The sequence below is a fragment of the Vulpes vulpes genome, chromosome 12 (genome assembly GCF_048418805.1).
Source record: "Vulpes vulpes isolate BD-2025 chromosome 12, VulVul3, whole genome shotgun sequence".
Classification (NCBI taxonomy): domain Eukaryota; kingdom Metazoa; phylum Chordata; class Mammalia; order Carnivora; family Canidae; genus Vulpes; species Vulpes vulpes.
In genome coordinates, this window is record NC_132791.1 from 137514067 (window position 1) to 137534397 (window position 20331).

The 20331-nt window shown below is 38.9% G+C and overlaps 1 protein-coding gene across 5 annotated transcripts in view; it reads left to right on the forward strand.

The window, feature by feature from the left end:
* The window catches only part of MAP2K4 (mitogen-activated protein kinase kinase 4), a 132122-nt gene that overhangs the window by 22529 nt on the left and 89262 nt on the right, over positions 1-20331 (forward strand). For 3 of the 5 annotated variants that reach the window (XM_072730373.1, XM_072730374.1, XM_072730372.1), the window contains one exon: positions 14848-14950. In XM_072730373.1, coding sequence (XP_072586474.1) covers positions 14848-14950 — 103 coding nt within the window. Of the gene's footprint in view, positions 1-13500; positions 13579-14847; positions 14951-20331 lie in introns of all 5 variants that reach the window. The other 2 variants (XM_072730371.1, XM_072730375.1) reach the window with 1 other exon arrangement.

Sequence of the window (20331 nt, forward strand, 5' to 3'; positions counted from 1 at the left end):
TAGGGTAAAGGAGTCAAGTGTTTCCTGGAGACCAGAGAGAAGTCAACTTGCAATAAAAAGTTAACTGTGATCCATTGTGGAGCCAAATAGAAAGGAAAAGAAGTAAATAAGATCCTCTATCTGATTTTCCTGAGCTAGCCTAATGTCATGTATGTTCATTCTTTGCTCTAATAAGACCTTTCCTAAGTCAACTTAATAAATTGATAATATGTTATGTCCATGTCCATTCATTTTATAAATTGACTATTGATATATGACAGAGAATATATTTGTAAACCATATTTTCCCACTTTTTATTTCTAATTGATTTGGGGTGTTTTTCTTTTTTTACTGTTTTTTAAGCTTGGTTATAGATTTGAATAGCATAAAAAAATCAACCACAGTTATATATATTTTAAAGATTTTTTTATTCCTGAGAGAGAGAAAGAGAGAGGCAGAGACACAAGCAGAGAGAGAAGCAGGCTCCTAGCAGGGAGCCTGAATTGGGACTCAATCCCCGGACCTAGAATCATGTGCTGAGCCAAAGGCAGACAGACGCTCAACTGCTGAGCCACCCAGGCATCCCAATAAGCCATAAATATTAGTGGAAATAAGAAAATACTTATTCCTTGAAACTGACTTAATATTCTTCTCTGTTTCAAATTTTGACATTAATATTTTCTGACACAAAGCAGTTCTCTAATTTTCTAATGTCAGCTGGGTGTCCACCTATTCATTTCCATTCTGACAGTATCTAGCTGGAGTTAGCTTCAGGTCCCTCAAGTTAAAGGGATCAGCCCCACAAATTTGTCCCACTTCGGATCCAACTGCAAATGTGGTACCCAGTTGTGCTTGGCCAATCATGGATTAGAGGGCTCCCAGGATTCCACCCCCAGGTTCAGTTATTTGCTAGAATGGCTCACAGAGCTTAGGAAAACACTTTACTTACGTTTATCATTTTATTGTAAAAGAAACAACTCAGGAACAGCCAAGTGGAAGAGATGCATAGGGCAAGGTATGGAGACAGAGAGAGTGAAGAGCTTGCATGCATTCTCTGAGTATGTCATCCTCCTAGTACTTTGATGTGTTCACCAACCTGGAAGCTCCTGGAAGTCCTTGTTTGTCATGGGTGAGGTGTTGATTATGAAGTTTCATTGTAGGCACAGTTGATTAAATCATTGGCCATTGGGGGATGCAATTCAATTTCTAGCCCTTCTCCTCTCCTTGTAGGTTGAGGGGTGGGGCTAAAAGTTATTCTTATCACTAGGTTGGTTTTTCTGGAGACCAGCCCCCCTGACCTGAAAGTTATGTTAGTAGTAGTGCCTGTTGGGGAGTCCCCCTCCCCTGTCACCATATTGGCATAATCTCTGGTTTGGTTGAAAGGGACTTGTTATGAGTAACAAAAGACTCTTCTATCACTTGAACTATTCCAATGGTTGTAGGAGCTCTGTGCTAGGTACCTGGGACAAGTACCAAGTATATTTTTTATTATGTCATAGACACTGTAGCAACTCTACCTTGCACATAATAGACCCATAGCTTTGAATCTGTAAGTATTCTAGGAGGGCTAGTCTACACTTACCTATAAAGAAGAATGGGAACTGGTCCCATTAAGGCAGCAGATGGTTGACTTTCTGTTGTGAATAGGATCAATACGCTCCATCTCCTAGGACCAAAGGTGTACCTTCACTATGATGCTAAATTATCTATGTCTTATAGTTTTCTTTATCCTACCCTACTTGTTATTGAAGTTCATGTACCATTGAACTCTGGAAAAGTTAATTATGATTGGTGGGAGTTCTCACTGGCATTTCAGGCAGACAAGGGAAGAAGTTAACATTTGACAAAAATCTGACTTTCTTTTATGGTTAATATTATTCTAAGTAAACTCTTCAAGAAGGAGAAGTCCAATCTGGTTGTTTTAGTGGCTCCTTAATTTGGGTGCTGCTGTGAATACCTTACCTGTCAGCTGAAATGTAGTTTGCCTTGGCCTGTGGCCTAGAGCTGGAGTCAGTGGCCTTTAGCCAAGAACAGACTTGTATTTCTGTATTTCTGTTACGGCCACAAATGTTCTTTCCTTCACATTATGGTGCATACAGAAAAGATTTGAGGCACTGAGTGAAGCAATACTGATGGCATAGTAAAAAAAAAAAATATGGTTGATGTGCTGATGTGCTTGTTTCATTTATGGGGGGGCTGGAAGTGAAAATGGTAGTGATAGGATGTTGTGGGGTTTACCCGGCAGGAAGCATAAACATGGCCTGACATCAATGGGTTCCTTTGGTTCCTTGATAGAATTCAAGACAGCCGTTCTGAGAATATCTGCTGTGTTATGATGTGTGTCTCTGTCGGACAGTGAGGTGGGCTGGAAGCTAATTGCATGGGCTCTGGGGTATTGGTGACAAGCAGAACAAGCCTTGTGACTTTCCTTGACCCAGTTTTCATAAGTGTGTGTGTTACGTGCCTTGTCCCACTAGGAAGATGGCTACCAGGAAGTATGAGTCTGTCATGTGATGATTTTCCAGAAATCCTAATACCTTGCTACTGGTGCATGGTAGGATAGTAATGTGAAACTTTGGGGAGCTGATGAAGAGTGTAAATAGAATGTCAAGGACTCTGATTCAGAGGCAGAGGTCACTACACGGCCTACATATCACAGAAGAAAGGATTATTGACCATCCTGTGTAGCAAGTTTTGTTGGTTTGATCAATATAGCAATTATATCTCACTTGTCTCTGTGGGACCCATGTTAATATATTCTTATCTTAGGGTTTAACATGCCTTGTGAATTTGGCTGAGTTTTAGGTTTAGGCATGACAGATTTATTATTATTAAAAAAAAGTTTTTTTTAGATTTTATTTATTCATGAGAGTTACATACAGAGGCAGAGACATAGGTGGAGGGAGAAGTAGGCTCCCTGCAGGGAGTGCATTTGGGTGGTGGGTCAGGCCTTTTTTTCTTTTTTAAAGATTTTATTTATTCTAGAAGAGGGAGGGGCAGAGTGAGAGGGAAAAATAGTTTCAAGCAGACTGCGCTGAGCATAGAACTTGACCGCAGGACCCCAAGTTCATGACCTGAGTCCAAACCAAGGGTCGGACACTCAACCAACTGCGTCATACAGGTGTCCCCAGGTCAGGCCGTTCTTTTTTTTTTTTAAGCTTTTATTTATTTATTCATGAGAGAGAGAAAGAGAGAGAAGCAGGCTCCATGCAGGGAGCCCGACGTGGGACTCGATCCCAGGACTGACTCCAGGATCATGCCCTGGGCCAAAGGCAGGCACTAAACCGCTGAGCCACTTAGGGATCCTCCAGGTCAGGCCTGCCTTATGAAGAGAGTTGTGAAGGGCAGTGGTATAAAAGGGAACTCTATACAAGCTGGGGACAAATGAAGAATTCAGAATTATTAGCACGTTCTTTCCCTTCTCCCCTAAACTGGGTATGGAGGGGTACTGGCAGTAATGGATGACACCTTTTGGGTACCCATTTGGAACCTTCTCAAGGTGGATGTGTAACTGGAATTCCCACTCTCAGATTCCCATGGAGGCCATGCTTCCAAAATCATTGGCACATGACTTTTGGAGGGAGGGGATTGTGTTGGATAACCATTTCCTGTTTTGTTGGAGATTAAAATATTGTTAACTTTAGCCTTTACAGACACCTTAAAAAAAAATCTCTAAAGATATCATTTGCAAAACATTATCAGATTTTAGGGGTATGGAAATATCCAAGTTGTATGAGCAGATAACATGAAAGTACGTATTTGTATTTTTAAGGCCATTTTACTTGTTCTCTAGGCTTTAGTACCTTTGGGCTTAGAGACCAGATCTCTTTTTAGAAACCTGTGGTATAAGTAGCAGGGAGATTATACTTGAAACAAAATAAATGCTTAATGTAGAAAACTGGAAACACAGAAAAGTGGGAAAAAGAATCACCCCATAATTCTAGCACCTTGAATTAATCACCTGTTGTAATTTTGGAGAATGACCTGTGTGTGCATTATAAATGATCATATGCACATATACTTTACTAAAATAATTCATTAGACGCATTACTTATTGCTTGATTAAAAAAAGGATCTTTACTATTACATTTTTTCACTTCAGTAGTCTTTTTTATTCTTTTTTTGGTGGTATATGATTTTTTTTTTAAGATTTTATTTATTTAATCATAGAGACACACACACGCACAGACAGAGAGAGAGAGAGAGAGAGAGAGGCAGAAACACAGGCTGAGGGAGAAGCAGGCTCCATGCAGGGAGCCCGACGTGGGACTCGATCCTGGGTCTCCAGGATCACAACTCGGACTGCAGGCGGCGCTAAACCGCTGCGCCATGGGGGGCTGCCCGGTATATGATTTTTTTTTTTTGATGGTAGCATAGTATTCCACCAAATCACGTGTTGTGATTTTTCATCTAACTTTCTTTGCATAATCTTTAACTTCTGAAAGGGTGACTTCTAAGGGAATGGAGTTACTGAATTAATTAATTGTTAAGGACATACTAAGATGTTTGGAAGATACTGTCCTCCAGAAAGTGGTCTAGTTTATATTCACAGCAATAATTTGTTTCTTATTTGGGCTCCATTCATTTGTTTACTGAACAGACATTAAGGATTTATGTGTCAGGTATAATTCTAGGCATGGAGGCAAGTGAGGTATAGAGTTTCTGGGCTCCTGGAGTGTAGAGTGTAGTGGGGAAGGTAGACATCATATAACCACAAATAGATGTAAAAGTACTGCTGTGAAAAGTCCTGAAAAGACTACCTGCTTCTTCATACCCTTGTTAACATTGATATTGGGATTCTCCTTATTTGTACGTGGTATTAGAGGCAAAAATTGAATTTTAATTTTGTGGGTGACCAGAAGAATTGGATGGGTTTTTTTTTTTTTGGATTCTATGTGTATCCTTTCTTTAGTTAATTACCTGTTCATATTCTTTGTTTATTTTCTAATTGGGATATTTGCTGTCAGATCAATCAGCAAGTCCCTTATTATCCACGCGCCCCTCGCCCCAACCCTTGTCACTTCAGAAGGTTGTGACTTCAGCTGGGGCTATGTCATTTAGACAAAGGCTAAACCTGGGGACCTCACAGGAGAAGGAGGACCATGGAAATCCAAAGCCCAGGTTCTACTTGACAATCTGTTGATTCCATCTGCATGATTGTGTGGAAGAGCATCTCATGTCCTGTTTATTTCAATAAAGTGTTGGCATTTGTGCTGTGTTGGTAATCCTGAATTAGCTGGTGTTTTTGCAGAGTTTGGACTAATCAGGACTTGGCCAGTTTAGCCTGGGGAATTATATTTTTTACTTGGTAGTAGATATCTGGGTCAGAGTCTGATCCAAGTGGGTGGTGTTGCTGGCTTTAAGTAGTTGCTGGCTTAAAGGTGTGGCTACCTATAGAAACTCATAATAGTGACATTGTGCGTAATTGAGGCAAAATTCCTGGTGACCATAGAGGGGCATATAATCAGTGTCAGAGTTGATGGTTAGTGAATCAGAGAATAAAGAATCAGTATGAGTTCCTAATGTTAGGTTTGGGATGTTAGGGCATATTGTGTGCTCCATTCCATGAAACTTGTTAAACTCCCCATTTTACTATGTTGAAAATGAATTAAATTTTTTTTTCCTTCCTTGTTGGATGATCACTTTGGGAGCAAGTTGGGGACTTTTCAGCCTTCAACTCTGCTTGAAGACTTTTGTTAACCAAAGTCTTATAGTAAAATACAGTCTCCAACAAGTAAAATGTTTCTTTTGCCTTTGCCTGGAGTCCATGGCATCTGCTAGAAATTGTTAGGCCTTTGGGTCAGAGCAGTGCCCCTTCAGGCATTGGTAGACGAATGACAGAATCCTTGATATTCCAGGTTGCAGAAACCTTTCTACCCCAGGAGAGCTGTGTGTAGCATCTGCCAGAGTTGGCAAGGTTGAGAGTGAATTATTTAGGTTCTTTTTTTGGCAGCGGAGCCTCTGAGGCCCAAGCATATCAGATGAGTAAAATGTTTAATGTTTAAGAAGTGCTGGTATTAGTGATCAGCCACCCTGGTTCAGGACCTTGCCACTGTAAACCTAGACACAATTGATAGTATAGGGTGGGGAAAAGGAATGACGGCCGACTCTGTCCTACACAGAAACTCCTTTACCCCTGCCAGTCCCCCTCTGAGGAAGATATGTTAATCCTATGTGGCAGAAATGGGATTGTGCCCAAGAATATATAGGTAATAAGTAGTGGAGCTGAGTTTCAAGACTGGTAGACTGGCTTTACCACTCCATCTTGGTTTTCCTAGCTTCTAATTGAACACCACTGGGCTGCTGGCTTTGGGTAAGAACAGGGATTTTTATTGGCACAGGAGTTAAAAGGAATCTACCAAGCAAGCTGAATTTCTTTCTTTGTTGCTCAGATGTTTTGTTGGTTTAAAGGGTATCAGACACAGCCCCCCCCCCCCCCGTTTTCCCCTTTTTAGAGAATTTAATAATTTAAATTTTCAATTAGGTTTTAATACATATAGATAAACATCACAGTAGTTACCATTTTTTCATAGTTACTATTTACCAGCCATTGCATTTTTAAGGTATATGAATCCTCACCACAGCATCACACACCAGATAAATAAGTGACTGTTTTTATCTTGGTTTTATAGATGTGTCAATTACCAGACCACAGCAATATCCCTGTTTTATCTTTATTGTAATTTCAGTGGTAGTCATTTAGTGTCCAGCAGAAGTAATTTTCCTCCCCTAATTCTACCATTTAGCCTCCTCCTACCACGTTCCTTTTTAATTTTGCTAGGATACCAAACAAAATAGTCTTTGTGGATAGGTCAGCTGCCTTATCTGTCTTTTCATCTGTAGCTTGTATATAACTGTGATATTTCTGCATCTGTGGCTATGTCAATTATTACATTGGACTATCCTAAAATCCATCTTGCACACAAAAGTGTTGAAATGTGTACTAAAAGGATCTACTGGCATATTTATATATATATATATGTATATATATTACTGTTTCTTTAACTCAGAACAATCCAGTTATTATTTATTTATTTATTTATTTATTTATTTATTTATTGTTTCTTTAACGCAGAACAATCCAGTTTCCAAACATGTTTAGCTATATGGATGAGTAACAGTGTTTTATTGATAAGAGTTTAAGGCTCTAAGTGAGATTTTTTAAAGAAATTTTTGAAACTTATTTACTCTTTTGTATCAAACACTAGAAGAGGAGAGGGACAATATAGTATTAGCTGGAGGTGACCCATTTAATACTTAAGATTGTCTGAGATCCCAGGCTGGAATGGACAAAGTCATTCATTTCTTCTGATTCCAAGTCTAATATCCTTCCTGTCTTATTCTCTTGAGCTTATCAAATAAGTTAGGGCACTCACCACTTTAGTAATAGAGGTAGAGAAGGGAATGAGGGTAAGTTATTGTCTAACCACTTTATTTCCTCATGTCTGAGATTGTTGAATCGAAAGCTGCATAGTTGGAATTGTGTGTTTCTCATTTTATAACCAGTGATCGCAGATAATTTAACAAGTGACTTTGGATACTCTTGTTTTGAGAATGAGGTACTAAGAATTAGAGCCAAAGGAGAAAATAAGAATTTCAGGCAGTCTTTTTCCTTCTGCCCCTGGTAGGATGCTCTGAATCCTGGTAGGTCAGTCACTCCTGTTTTTGAAGGTATTCTGTGAGCAACTTGAGCATTGTAGTGCCACTTTTCACATTTTCCTATGCTGGTTCTAGGAAATCCCTCCTGGGGGCAGTGGAGTTCCTTAAGAGGAACTGATTTTTTCTTTATTTTCTTTTTTTAAAGATTTTTATTTATTTATTTGAGAGAGGGAGAGAACATGAGCTGGGGAGGGGGCACGTGGAGAGTGAGAGGCCTACTCATCACTGAGCAGGGAGCCCAACAGGAGATTCCAGAACCCTGAGATCATGACCTGAGCAGAAGGCAAACACTTAACTGACTGAGCCCCCCAAGCACCCCAGGAGGGAATGATTCTTACTGCATTTTGATGATTCCTCCCTAGCTCCTTTGGCTTGTGAGTAATGGCTTTAAAGACCAACTGTTTAATTTTTATGATTTTGCTTGTTAGTTGGGTGGTAGTTGTACTGGTCTCACTTGAGCTATGTCATGTGTCTGCATTAGGCTAGTAGGTCTGTTGGTGGAGACTACACTCAGTTGAGATGGCTCGGGTCTCTGAACCTCTTGTTGGATGTAGATTATCATCATCAAGGAAACTAGCCTGAGGTGCTTCACCTTTAGACTTGGGTGCTTTCCAAGAGCGTGAACATGGAAGTTGTAAGGCCTCATAGGCCTAGCTCAAGAAGTCCCACAACAACCTTTCTATTCTATTCTTGGGATCACAGCAAGTCTGAAGGCCAGCTTTATTCAAGAAGTAGGGAAATAGATTCCATCTCTTGATAGGAGGAGCAGCAAAGTCACATTGTAAAGAGGTGATTCATTGGTGGCTATCTTGGTGATAATCTACCACATAACCCATAGTGATCCATTAACAGATCAAAAAAGCCACCTTCTAGATGCATCAATTGCACATCCTTCAGGGATCGTTATTGCCCTCAACAATAAGAAATTTTACTGTTATTTTTTCAGATTTGGAGAAATCATTGGTGTTGAAGATATGTAGACTGGCTACAATATTTTAGTGATGGTCTCCATTCTTACAGGTTGGGTGGGAAGACTCTGTTTCTCAGATCCTGACTGTAAGGGTAGCAGAATCTTGCTTTTCTATGATATAAAGGAAATTAAGCCACTAGGTTATATGAATGGGTAGTGCAATGTTCGTAAAAAAAGAAACAAAAAACAAAAAACAAAAAACGACTAATTCTAATTCACTAAATATTTGTTATTTATTTATTTATTTATTTATGATTTTATTTATTTATTCATAGGTACAGAGAGAGAGGCAGAGACACAGACAAGAGGGAGAAGCAGGCTCTATGCAGGGAGCCCGATGTGGGACTCGATCCCGGGTCTCCAGGATCACACCCCAGGCTGCAGGCGGCGCCAAACCGCTGTGCCACCGGGCCTGCCCTTATTTTATTTTATTTTATTTTATTTTATTTTATTTTATTATTTTATTTTATTTTATTTTATTTATTTTATTTTATTTATTTTATTTTATTTTATTATTTTATTTTATTATTTTATTTATTTTATTTATTATTTTTTTAGGATTTCACTAAATATTTGTTGAACTGCTATTTTGCTGTAGCTCCCTATTACAGGTGATTTGTAGAATTAAAAGATAAGAGAGTTAAACATTTAGGACAGAAAATTGTTCACAATTTGGTGATGGGAACAGGCTTGAGAAGGATGGGAGAGGATGACAAGGTGTAAGCATAGTGTCTCTCTGAGGACAGACTGGTTTTGATGTTTTGGAAATGAGAAATAGTGCTTAGGAAATGCTACTTTTTCCTCATCTGTGGAAGGTTGGGGTGGGATGTTTTTGGTAACCTAGATTGCAGAGAGTGGTCTTCTTCCGTAGTTGACTGGTAGGTAGACACTCAGTGGCCCTTGGATGGAATTTTTGACAAAGGATGAACTCAGCTATTGGGTCAGCTTAGCTGACTATGGAAAATGAGGTTAAAGGTTTGTATTGCTTGTGAAGTTAGTGGAGGGAGAATTATTCTGGGCTCTTTGCTTGCTTAAGGCTAAATGAAGTTGAAAGATGTCTTCCTTCTACCTTCAACCTTCCATGAGTTTGCGAGCTGCTTGCTGGACAGAATAAGAGCAAAACACATGCCCGGGCCTTAGTGGGTGTGCATATGCTTGAACAAATCCTTGTTCTTCAGAATCCTAGTTTGGAATATTCTTGAAGATCCCATCCATGGGATTGCTTCTCTCATGAGAAGTCTGAGGAAAAAGTTGGATATGGGTGATGTGGGAAAGGTTGTTTAAAATTTCTAGATGTTTTCTTAAGACCCAGCTTTGAAACCAGAACTTCAGGGGTAGTGCAGAGAGGTCAGTCCCCTGGTCCTTGGAGTGGCAGAGCAGGGCATGAGGCTGCTGAGCCCCTTCGCTCAGCCTCTGAACCAGCTGTGATTCTGATCCTCCCAGTGTGTTGAACAGATATCCTTATATTCTGTATGAGCCACAGCTTAAGAAAAGTTGGGCAGTCCTACCTAAGGGAGATAGCAGTACCTTGGAAGTATGATGGGATGAGGATAGATACTGTTGTCCTTAAGAGTCAGGGTTTTGGGTTACAGATGGCAGAAACTTATTCTAGCTAATTTACCCCACATCTGAGTGTCTGGGGCTATCCATGTGAAATTGATTGTTGGACCAAGCTACTACACCTTTGAAAGCATTTTCTGTATCAGGCACTGACCGTAGTTTTTAAGTATACAAAGACAATCTTCTCTCACAGGAAACTCCTTCCATATGAATAGCTTAAGATGTTGGATCATGGCTGGTTTCTATCATACTGTAGATAAAGGGGAGGCTCTGTTTATCTGGTTAGGAATTGATTATTTGTAGACACTCTCACCAAAGGGGAAATTATAATCACAAATTTGTAATCTATCTTGATCAATATTTTAATCTCTTAGCTTCTAAAAATCTCCACAGGCCATTTGTAGTATCACTTCCTCCCTTTTGCCCTTTCTCTTTACTGCCCATGGAAGCTGTTGCAGGGTTTTGAAAAAAATCCACATTGCTCTCATGTCAAGCATTTGCCTGTTGTTTTGTCATTAAAAATAACTGAGTGTGTAGTGACAAGTTGCCTTTAGGGTTTAGGTTTTTGGGGCCCTTGAGAAAGAGAAGTAAAATGAGAAGAACTAGTCCTAATAGAGGTTCTTACTTAGAGAAAGTGAATGGAGGAAGAAGAAATGCTGGGGGGTAGGGGGTGGGGCGTGGGAAGAAAAGAAAGAAAATGCTCAAATCTGCAAATAGCCAGAGGTAGCTTTTTTGAAGTATTGCAAAAGCTGAGTCTTTCTGTCTCTCCTTGAATCTCACCCTTGACTGACTCTCTGGGCTCTTCCTTCTCCTCCCATGACTGCCTTGAGAGTTCATCTCAAAGTGATCATCCTTCAGAGATTGGGGAGCCCTGCTGGAAGAGCCCATGTAACTTTATCTTACCCTACACCCCCTGTCACCAGTTTTAGGCTCTGAGTCATCTCTTCTTAGGCTGTGAACTTTTATAGAATTGTTTAGTGCGTGTTGTTGGTGGACGATCAGAATATATGCTTGGACAGTGTCCAAGATAGTCACAGATGCTTTTGAAATGTGGAGTGTGTTCACACCTAACTTATGTAAGCCACATTGTGTTGCATTTGTGTTGTGCTTGTTCATTTATGCAGGAAATGTCCTTTAAAGGCCCCAAATTATTTTTGTTTAAATGTGAATGCAGTGCTGAGAATCTCTCTCTCTGTGTGTGTGGTTTATATACTTATTTTCGAGGAAACCGTTTGAGTAAGCTTTAATTGTCATAATAAATTTTATCTGCCTGCAGAGGTTAGTGAGCCACTGTCCCCTCAAATTGAGCTTTTAGGGGCACCTGGGTAGCTCAGTTGGTGAAGTGACTGCCTTTGGCTCCAGTCATGATTCAGAGTCCTGAGATAGAGCTCCACGTTGGGCTCCTGGCTCAATAGGCTTTGCTTTTTCCTCTGCCTCTGCCCCTCCTTCTGCTTGTGTTCTCTCTCTAGCTCTCTCTCTCTCTCTCTCATGAATAGTTAAAATCTTAAAAAAAATTGAGCTTTAGAATAAAGGGCCAGTTTTGGTGTTTTTCTTTGGATGATTTTTACAGTGATTCTTTGTTCTGTTATTGTCCTGCCTTTGATCCTGGTGTGTTTTCAGATTTTTACCATATAGAGATCGTGGTGTTTTCACGATCCTTTCACACACCATGTGAAAGGTGGTCACCTTTTGATTTGGGGGATTTGTGGGCATTGAGTTCATTCAGGTTTATGATTACAAAGGTCCTTACCTTAATTTTATCTCTAGAAACTCTGCCCTATAAAGTAACATTCATAGGTCCCAGGGATTGATTAGGACCTGGTATCTTTGAAGGCCACCATTTTCACTTACATCTCACTTACAGTACATATCTGTCCTGTGTACCAAGTACATTCACCCTGTTCCAGTGTCCCCCCAGAGCCTTAGCTCATTATAGCATCAGCTTGAATCCAGGTCTGATCTAGACACCATCAGTTCCACAGGGTCTAATCTGCTCATCAAAATCATCCAAGTCACGTATGAGTGAGACAGAGTATGATCCATTGTGACATAAAATTCCTCTCCCTCTGTACTGGAAACAAGACCGGGTTACTTGGTTCCAAAACACAGGGGTCAGGCATTGGAAATCAGTTCTAGAGATACCCATTCAAAACAGGAGAACAATGAAGGAAGAAAGGAGGCAGCAGTTCCAAGGAGTTTCCAAATCTAGCAGGGCAGTTTCCTTTCAGTTGCAGGGCCTGGGGACGGTCTTCTGCTGTTCAATATTTCCTTTTTTTTGTTGTTGTTGTTGTTGCTTGCTCTTCCTTTTTTTTTTTTTTAATAATTTTATTTTTTATTGGTGTTCAATTTGCCAACATACAGAATAACCCAGTGCTCATCCCGTCTACTGGGGGTAAATGGGTGACAGGCGCTGAGGGGGGCACTTTCAATATTTCCTGAAGACAAATTTCTAAGAAGTGAAAGAGCATCTTCATGAAAAGTTTTTTCTTGTATATTGCTGAACCTTTCATCAGAAAAAATTATGCTATTTCCTTTTTTACCAGCAACATTTTGTACTAGTGATTTTTTTTACCTGGTCACATTATCATTGGAAAAAAATTGGTGTATGTATAAAATGAGACCTAAGTTTTGCCAATTTTGTGTGAACAAAACTTTTTAAAAAAGATTTTATTTATTTGAGAGAGAGAGAAGGGTGCCTGGGAGGGGGGTTGGGAAGGGGCAGAGGCAGAGAGAGAGAGAATCCCAAACAGACTCCCCACTTGGGAGTGGAGCTTGATGTGGGACTCAATCCCAGGACCCCTAGGATCATGACCTGAGGCGAAGGCAGACGCTTAGACTGAACCACCCAGGAGGCCCCTCACATGAACAAAACTTTAAACTGTTTTGTTGTTAGTGAATGCCTTTCATAATTTTTTCTCAGTTTTGCTTTACTGTTCATACCCTTGCCAATTTTTCTATTTTTCTTGATTTGTGTGATATCTTTATATATTTAAAGTTCTTCTCATTTTGTATTGGAAGGATTTTCCCCAGCTTTCACTTAAAATTTGTTTTTTTAGATTTTGTTTTTTGGTAATATACAGTTTGCTTTTTAATACAGCCAAATTTGCTGCAAAACTTTGCTTTTTTGTAGAGCCAAATTTGCTGTTTAAGAAGAGTACCTTTTGCATGTATAGGTTGAATGCCCTTCCTCTACTTGCTGCCAAATAAAACTTAGTTTAAAATAAATATTTGGTACCTGTATTGGGCGGGTTACATGGAAAATTCATGTTGTAATATTCTTACTTCTGAAAATGATGTGTCTGGTCTTCTTGGGAATTCTCGTTATCCTGTAGACAGGCCCATCCCTGAGAGCCGATCCGGGAGTCGCAGCCAGGAGCTCTCTGCTCTTATCCTACGGTCCTGTCCAACTGGTATGTTTGGCACACTCAAACTTGCAAATCTCATTGAAAGCACCAGGCTGAGCAGAATGAGTCCCTTCATACATCTTCCAAATCCACTGGGATGGGAAAGTATTTGGATTGCAGAGGTGTTGTTAGAGAAGGTAGAATTAGGTATAATAAACTGTGAAGAGTGTATTCTGGAAAAAGATATACTACAGCGCTTAAAAACCCAATTCTGTTACAAAGTCTCTATTCAGTAAAATCCCAAAGAAATGTTTTTATAAGATTTATAGACATAGGGCAGCCCCGGTGGCGCAGTGGTTTACTGCTGCCTGCAGCCCGGGGTGTGATCCTGGAGACCCAGGGTCGAGTCCCACGTCGGGCTCCCTGCATGGAGCCTGCTTCTCCCTCTGCCTGTGTCTCTGCCTCTCTCTCTCTCTCTCTGAATAAATAAATAAAATCTTTAAAAAAAAAAATTTATAGACATAGAAGAAACATGGTCAGTGGGTAAAGCATGTTAAAAAACATGTTGTGGTCTGATTTTAATTGTAGAGAAAAAAAATGTGTATGCATAGAAAGTAGTTTCTAGGAGACAATGATTATTTGGGGATAATTGGACTTAGAAATGTAAAAAAAAACCCCATATATTCTGTAGGGTTTATATTGTCTTTTATCTTTTCTGAATTTTCTGGCTTTTCTATACCGGGCAAGCTTTGTTTGTATAATATAAAACACTGTTACCTTCCCTCCCTACTCCCTATCCCAAAGAAATGGCTCCAAATAAATGATTATTTGAAATACCTGTGTTATGAACTTGGTTGACAGTGCCGTGATTTTTTTTTTTTTTTTAGTTATGATTGCAGACTGCTTCAGATTCTTTATTCAGTTGTTAATATTGTATTTGAGGGAAAATAATTTTTATTAAATAAAGATGTTGAAGTGTAACCCTGGAAAGGTGGTAATATTTTAGTATTTTTCAGTGTATCTGCCAAAGTGAATGATTTTTATAGTGGTGTTTTCTTTTGCAAAAGTGTTAGCATCTCTGAACGATATAAACCTGAAGCATTGTTTTCTATTGATTTGGAGGATAATGGGTGATTTGTGGTTAATAATAACTTTAGATCCTTTTTATTTACTTTATCTTAAAGCTGAGAAATTCTTTGTTGCCTTTCAAAATATGATATTAACTATATGTTAAAACAAATTTTTTCTGCTTTTTGGTGTGAATTTCTTATGCCCTCAGATTAGTGTCTGTTTTATAGTACTTGAAACTTTTACTTTTTATTTGTTATTTCTTAGGTAAACGCAAAGCACTGAAGTTGAATTTTGCAAATCCACCTTTCAAATCTACAGCAAGGTTTACTCTGAATCCCAACCCTACAGGAGTTCAAAACCCACACATGTGAGTATTCCTGGTAATCAACTAAAAGGCTCAACTCAAGCAGAAGTTTGAAAGTTATTGTATTTTATGAATTTTTCCAAGTCGAGGGATTGGTATTTCCATTGTCTTATGGGCCATTTGACACTTGGTCTTAGCCAAAAGGCTGAGAAGAGATCTTTTATGGGCCATTTGAAATAATTACTACTTGAACTTAATTAGAAAGCTATTGATTCTGTGGTCTGAAGTAGGTGAACACAATTTTCTTTGTTAAAGTTTACTTGAAGGGGAAAAGAGCTGAAGATCCAGATGTATTAGTATCTTTTCAGTTTTTCTCTTGCTGAACTCTGAGAATATTGTTTAGACCTGTCCTTCTGGATCTCCAGTTAAATTGTAAGTGGTATTTAGGAAACATTACTCTCCTCTGTAGATCTGCACAAATCATCCCCATTTACCAGGTGATAAAGTAGAGTGTCATTTACCCTTTCTGGATAAATGACATTCCTGTAAGATTTCCATGTCACAGTAAATTGAGAGAACATGTACATGTATAGGTGTCAGTGATTACTTTTAAAATGTATTCTATATATACATATATAATATATATATGTATTTATTTATGTATGTGTGTGTATTTTCCCTAAATATTTTTTATTAAAATACAAAAATGATATTTTAGCATCTTGCTGAAGGTCAAAGTATTAGAAACATCTGTTAATTTAGAATAATACCTTCAGAATGATATTTATAGATCTCTTGAACTGCAGTGATGTATTAAATAATGATGCCTCCCCACTACCCCCCAAGACCTATCATGAACACAAACAAGTCAAAGCCAGTGGGTTTGCATTTATACTCATGTTCATAAAGATAATTTTTACCTAGTTCTGGTATCAAGAACAATAAAGCAAATGGTGGAAGGTGTTTTAAAAAAAATGGTCAGAATATATCATCTTGTAGTTTTTAATAATTATAACAAAATAATTTTTATTCAAGCCTAATTAGACTACAAATATATTCATGCTTACCCCCAAAGGCACACTTCTTGCTGTTTCCTTTCCTCATGATGTCTGACATGCATTGTATTTACAAACAGTAACAAATTTGTAGAAGGCAGTGTGTCTCACAATAGGAATGCTGAAAATATATTGTGATTTTTAAAACATCGGTGTGTAGAAGGGAACAATGTGGATGTGTGTGTATATGTGATTAGGCTTTCACCTGTAACTTGAAAGCAATAAAAAACTAGAGTAACAGTTCATTTGCCTGGGAATAGTGTTTGCTAATTTTATTAGACTGGTGTTCATAATGAGATTTGTTGTCGGAGCTCAGCTTAGAGTCCTAGTCTTTTTATCTCCTCTGAAACATCAAGTGGGGGCTATACTGAGGAAGGAAACTCTTAGTACCTCTTAATTAGTCAAAGCTCTGGTGGCAAGGAAACATTCTTAAAAGAACCTCCTTCCTCATTTCCTAGAATTTCTAGTGAAAGCTAGTACAAAGTAATTCTTGAACATGGTCCATGTTTATTACCTTGGTTGCTAGCTGAACCACATATAAAGGATATGTAGTTATTGCCAAACTTAGTAGCTCACTCTTCTTTTTCCTTCCTTCCTTCCTTCCTTCCTTCCTTCCTTCCTTCCTTCCTTCCTTCCTTCTCTTTTTTTAAAAGTCCCCTTGGACACAAGGACAACCTGACTTAGATTTAGAACTGCAAAAACATTGATATCATTTGTACCCTCTTCCTTTGAGAGTATCATGTATTAGGGAATTCATGGACAAATCTTTTTTCTTTTTCCTGAACAGTAAACTGGGTTAAAAAAAACCCTTTTTTCCAAAATTTGAGTTGATCTTTTTTTTTTGTTTTTTAATTCTACCACTTCATAGTATTCCTATAACCAGCTAGGTTTCCTATCCTTTGTCAATTCCCAGCAGATGTTAAAAGTTTGAGAGGACATGGTAATAAGCATTTTTACTTTATGGTAGAATCTTTTGATTTGATATGTTAAAATGTTAGACCCAGACTTTGAATTTTATGGCGCTGGTCTGTTACTATGTGTATCAGGGACAGGTAACTATTGGTTGAAGATAATTGTTTCACTACTCAGGGCAGCATATCTCCTCTACTTCCCTACCCCCTTTCATAAAGGGATCTTTTTTTTTTTAATTTTTTATTTATTTATGATAGTCACAGAGAGAGAGAGAGAGGCAGAGACACAGGCAGAGGGAGAAGCAGGCTCCATGCACCGGGAGCCCGATGTGGGATTCGATCCCGGGTCTCCAGGATCGCGCCCTGGGCCAAAGGCAGGCGCCAAACCGCTGTGCCACCCAGGGATCCCTAAAGGGATCTTTTTGTCTTCTTCCTCTGAGTTGTACCATCAGGCACTAAAAACCACTGTCAGTCACTGTTTAGGGTAGGTAGTTTGCAATTAGAAAATATAACTTGCAGTATGTGAGTGTTTGAAAAAAGATACCTCTGTGTCACTTATATGTATTTCCTTCCTCTAAAATTTCCTTGAACTTTAGTTAGAGATATAAATAGAAAACTTGCTCATAAATTTTGAAAAGATATGATGAAATGTAAGCAACTAATGAAGTTAAGATATGCCCCAGGAACTACTTTCACATCCATCTAGCATTTGATGTCTCCTGGGTGCAGATTCTGTAGACAATTTAAAATTTTAAGACCGTGTCTTATCTTCTGAGAACCAACAGTTTAAATAAAATTCTAAGAAATAACAGCTGGGTATAGCAATTCAAGACGTGAGGCATAAGGTAATACAGATTGAATGTCAAATGAATGGTGCAGGCGGGGGTAAGATTACTTTAGGATAAACAACTTGGGTGAAACATTTCACAGAAAAACAAGATTTGAATTGGATTTTGAAAGCCACTTTGAGAAGGGAGAATAGCATTCTGGTGTGTGGAAGTACAAGATAAGTTTAGGGGACTATGTGTAGATCTGTTTAATTATAGCAGAGATGTTACTTACAGATTACCAATTTCTATCCCTGGAAACAGCAATTTTTTCTTTATTCTTGGTGTTCTGTAGTTATATGAAGATAGATCTAGGTCTGGATCATCCTTCTGTGCACGGAAGGACCATTTTAGTTTGAAGATTTATGTATCTGTTTCTGAGAAAATTTCTGCTTTTGATTGATTCCTTCATGTTTTTCCTAGTCTTCTGTTGTTTGGACATTGGACGTTCTAAATTTCTTGGGTCTTTGACTTTTTTTTTTTCATACTTTTTATCTCTCTGTTTTCTATGTCCTAGGTCTGTCTGTTTCCTTCCTTCCTTCCTTCCTTCCTTCCTTCCTTCCTTCCTTCCTTCCTTCTTCCTTTCCTTTCCTTTCCTTTCCTTTCCTTTCCTTTCCTTTCCTTTCCTTCCCTTCCCTTCCCTTCCCTTCCCTTCCCTTTTCTTTTTTCTTTTCTTTTCTTTTCTTTTCTTTTTTTCTTTTCTTTTTTTTTCTCTTCTCTTCTCTTCTCTTCTCTTCTCTTCTCTTCTCTTCTCTTCTCTTCTCTTCTCTTCTCTTCTCTTCTTTTCTACCCTTGTGTGACTAGGGTGGGGAGGGGGGGTGAGGGAGGGGCAGAATGAGAAGGTGATAGAATCTTATTAAGCAGGCTCCATACCCAGGACAGATGAGCATGATGCCATGCTCAGTCTCAAGACCCTAAGATCATGACCTGAGCCAAAGTCAAGAGTTGGATGCTTAACCAACTGAGCCACCTAGGTGTCCATTTTTTTTTTCTGATCCTTTAATGAAATATTCTATTTTGGTAGTCGATTTTAACTTATGGATGTAAAATCTAGAATTTTAAAGTTCTTTTTTATCTGCTGGGCAATCTGTTTCTTCAAGGGTCAGTTTTTCATTTATCTTTTCTTTCTTCATTGTATAGTTTTTTTTTTCATGTGTCTTTTAATTCTTGGTTGTCCATTGATAGTTGAGGATAAGAAGATTAGAAGGCTGATTGGTAGCTCTGGTATAGGTGGTCAACCAGACCAATAACTGGTCACCAGTCAACTGGTGGACTTGACCACTTGACCAACTTGACCACTTCTCTGTGAATGGTTTGAGAGCTGGCTGTTAGTCCAGGAATATTCAGATGCCAGGAGGAGTAGGGCCAACATTCACCCTAGAAGGCCTTCTTTTATCTAAATAGTATGTTTCTTTTCCTTAAAGACATGCTCTCTTTCTATTTTAGGGGAAAGGTAGAGAGAAAGGGAAGAACTTACTAGACCTTTCTTACAGAAAGAATTTCAATGAACTCTTCTGCTTCTGGACATTCATGCCTTCGACTTTGCATCCTCTCTATGGTTCTGCTGGGACCATTGTTAATTTCTTGTCTCTGCTGCATGTTCCCCTCGTACTATGTGTTATGGATGGGACTTTTCTCTATTACTGTTTCTTTTCTTTTCTTTTTTTTTCCTTTAAGGGAAATTCTCTCTCTCTCTCTCTCTCTCTCTTTTTTTTAAAGAATTTATTTATTTATTCATAAGAGAGAGAGAGAGAGAGAGAGAGAGGCAGAGACACAGGCAGAAGGAGAAGCAGGCTCCATGCAGGGAGCCTGACATGGGACTTGATCCCAGGTCTCCAGGATCACACCCTGGGCTGAAGGCGGCGCTAAACCGCTGAGCCACCCGGGCTGCCCTCTCTCTCTCTTTTTATTAAGTGATGGGCAGGGTTCAAGTTTAAAGAAGATGAAGTGATTTTTGTGTTTTTTTAAGATTTGATTTTTAAGTAATCTCTGCATCCACTGCGGGGCTCCAACTCACAACTCCAAGATCAAGAGTTGCATACTCCACTGACTGAGCCAGCCAGGTGCCCCATTACTGTTTTTTTTTTTTTAACTGCTTATTATGATAAGTTGCAAATATATCCAGAACTAGACAGTGATAGATGATTCTGTACCTATTTATCAATCAGCTTTAGAAGCTCCAGTAGTTAATGTGGCCAGTATTGGTTTTATCTGTTCCTCTATCTTCCGTCTTTTTAACCAAACCTCAGACATTTTTCTACCTATAAATATTTTGATATGTATTTCTAAAAGATAAGGACTCCTTTTTATTTATTTTTATTTTTTTAGATTTTATTTATTTATTCATAAGAGACACAGATAGAAGCAGAGACATAGGCAGAGGGAGAAGCAGGCTCCCCCTGGGGACCCTGATGCGGGACTTGATCTCAGGGCCCTAGGATTGTGACCTGAGCCAAAGGCAGATGCTTGATCACTGAGCCACCTAGGTGCCTCAGAGCTCCTTTTAAAAAACATAATCACAATACCATTATTACATTTAAATAATAAGTAAGATTAATAATTCTTTAATATTGGGCAGCCTGGGTGGCTCAGCAGTTTTGTGCTGCCTTCAGCCCATGGCCTGATCCTGGAGACCCGTGATCAAGTTCCAC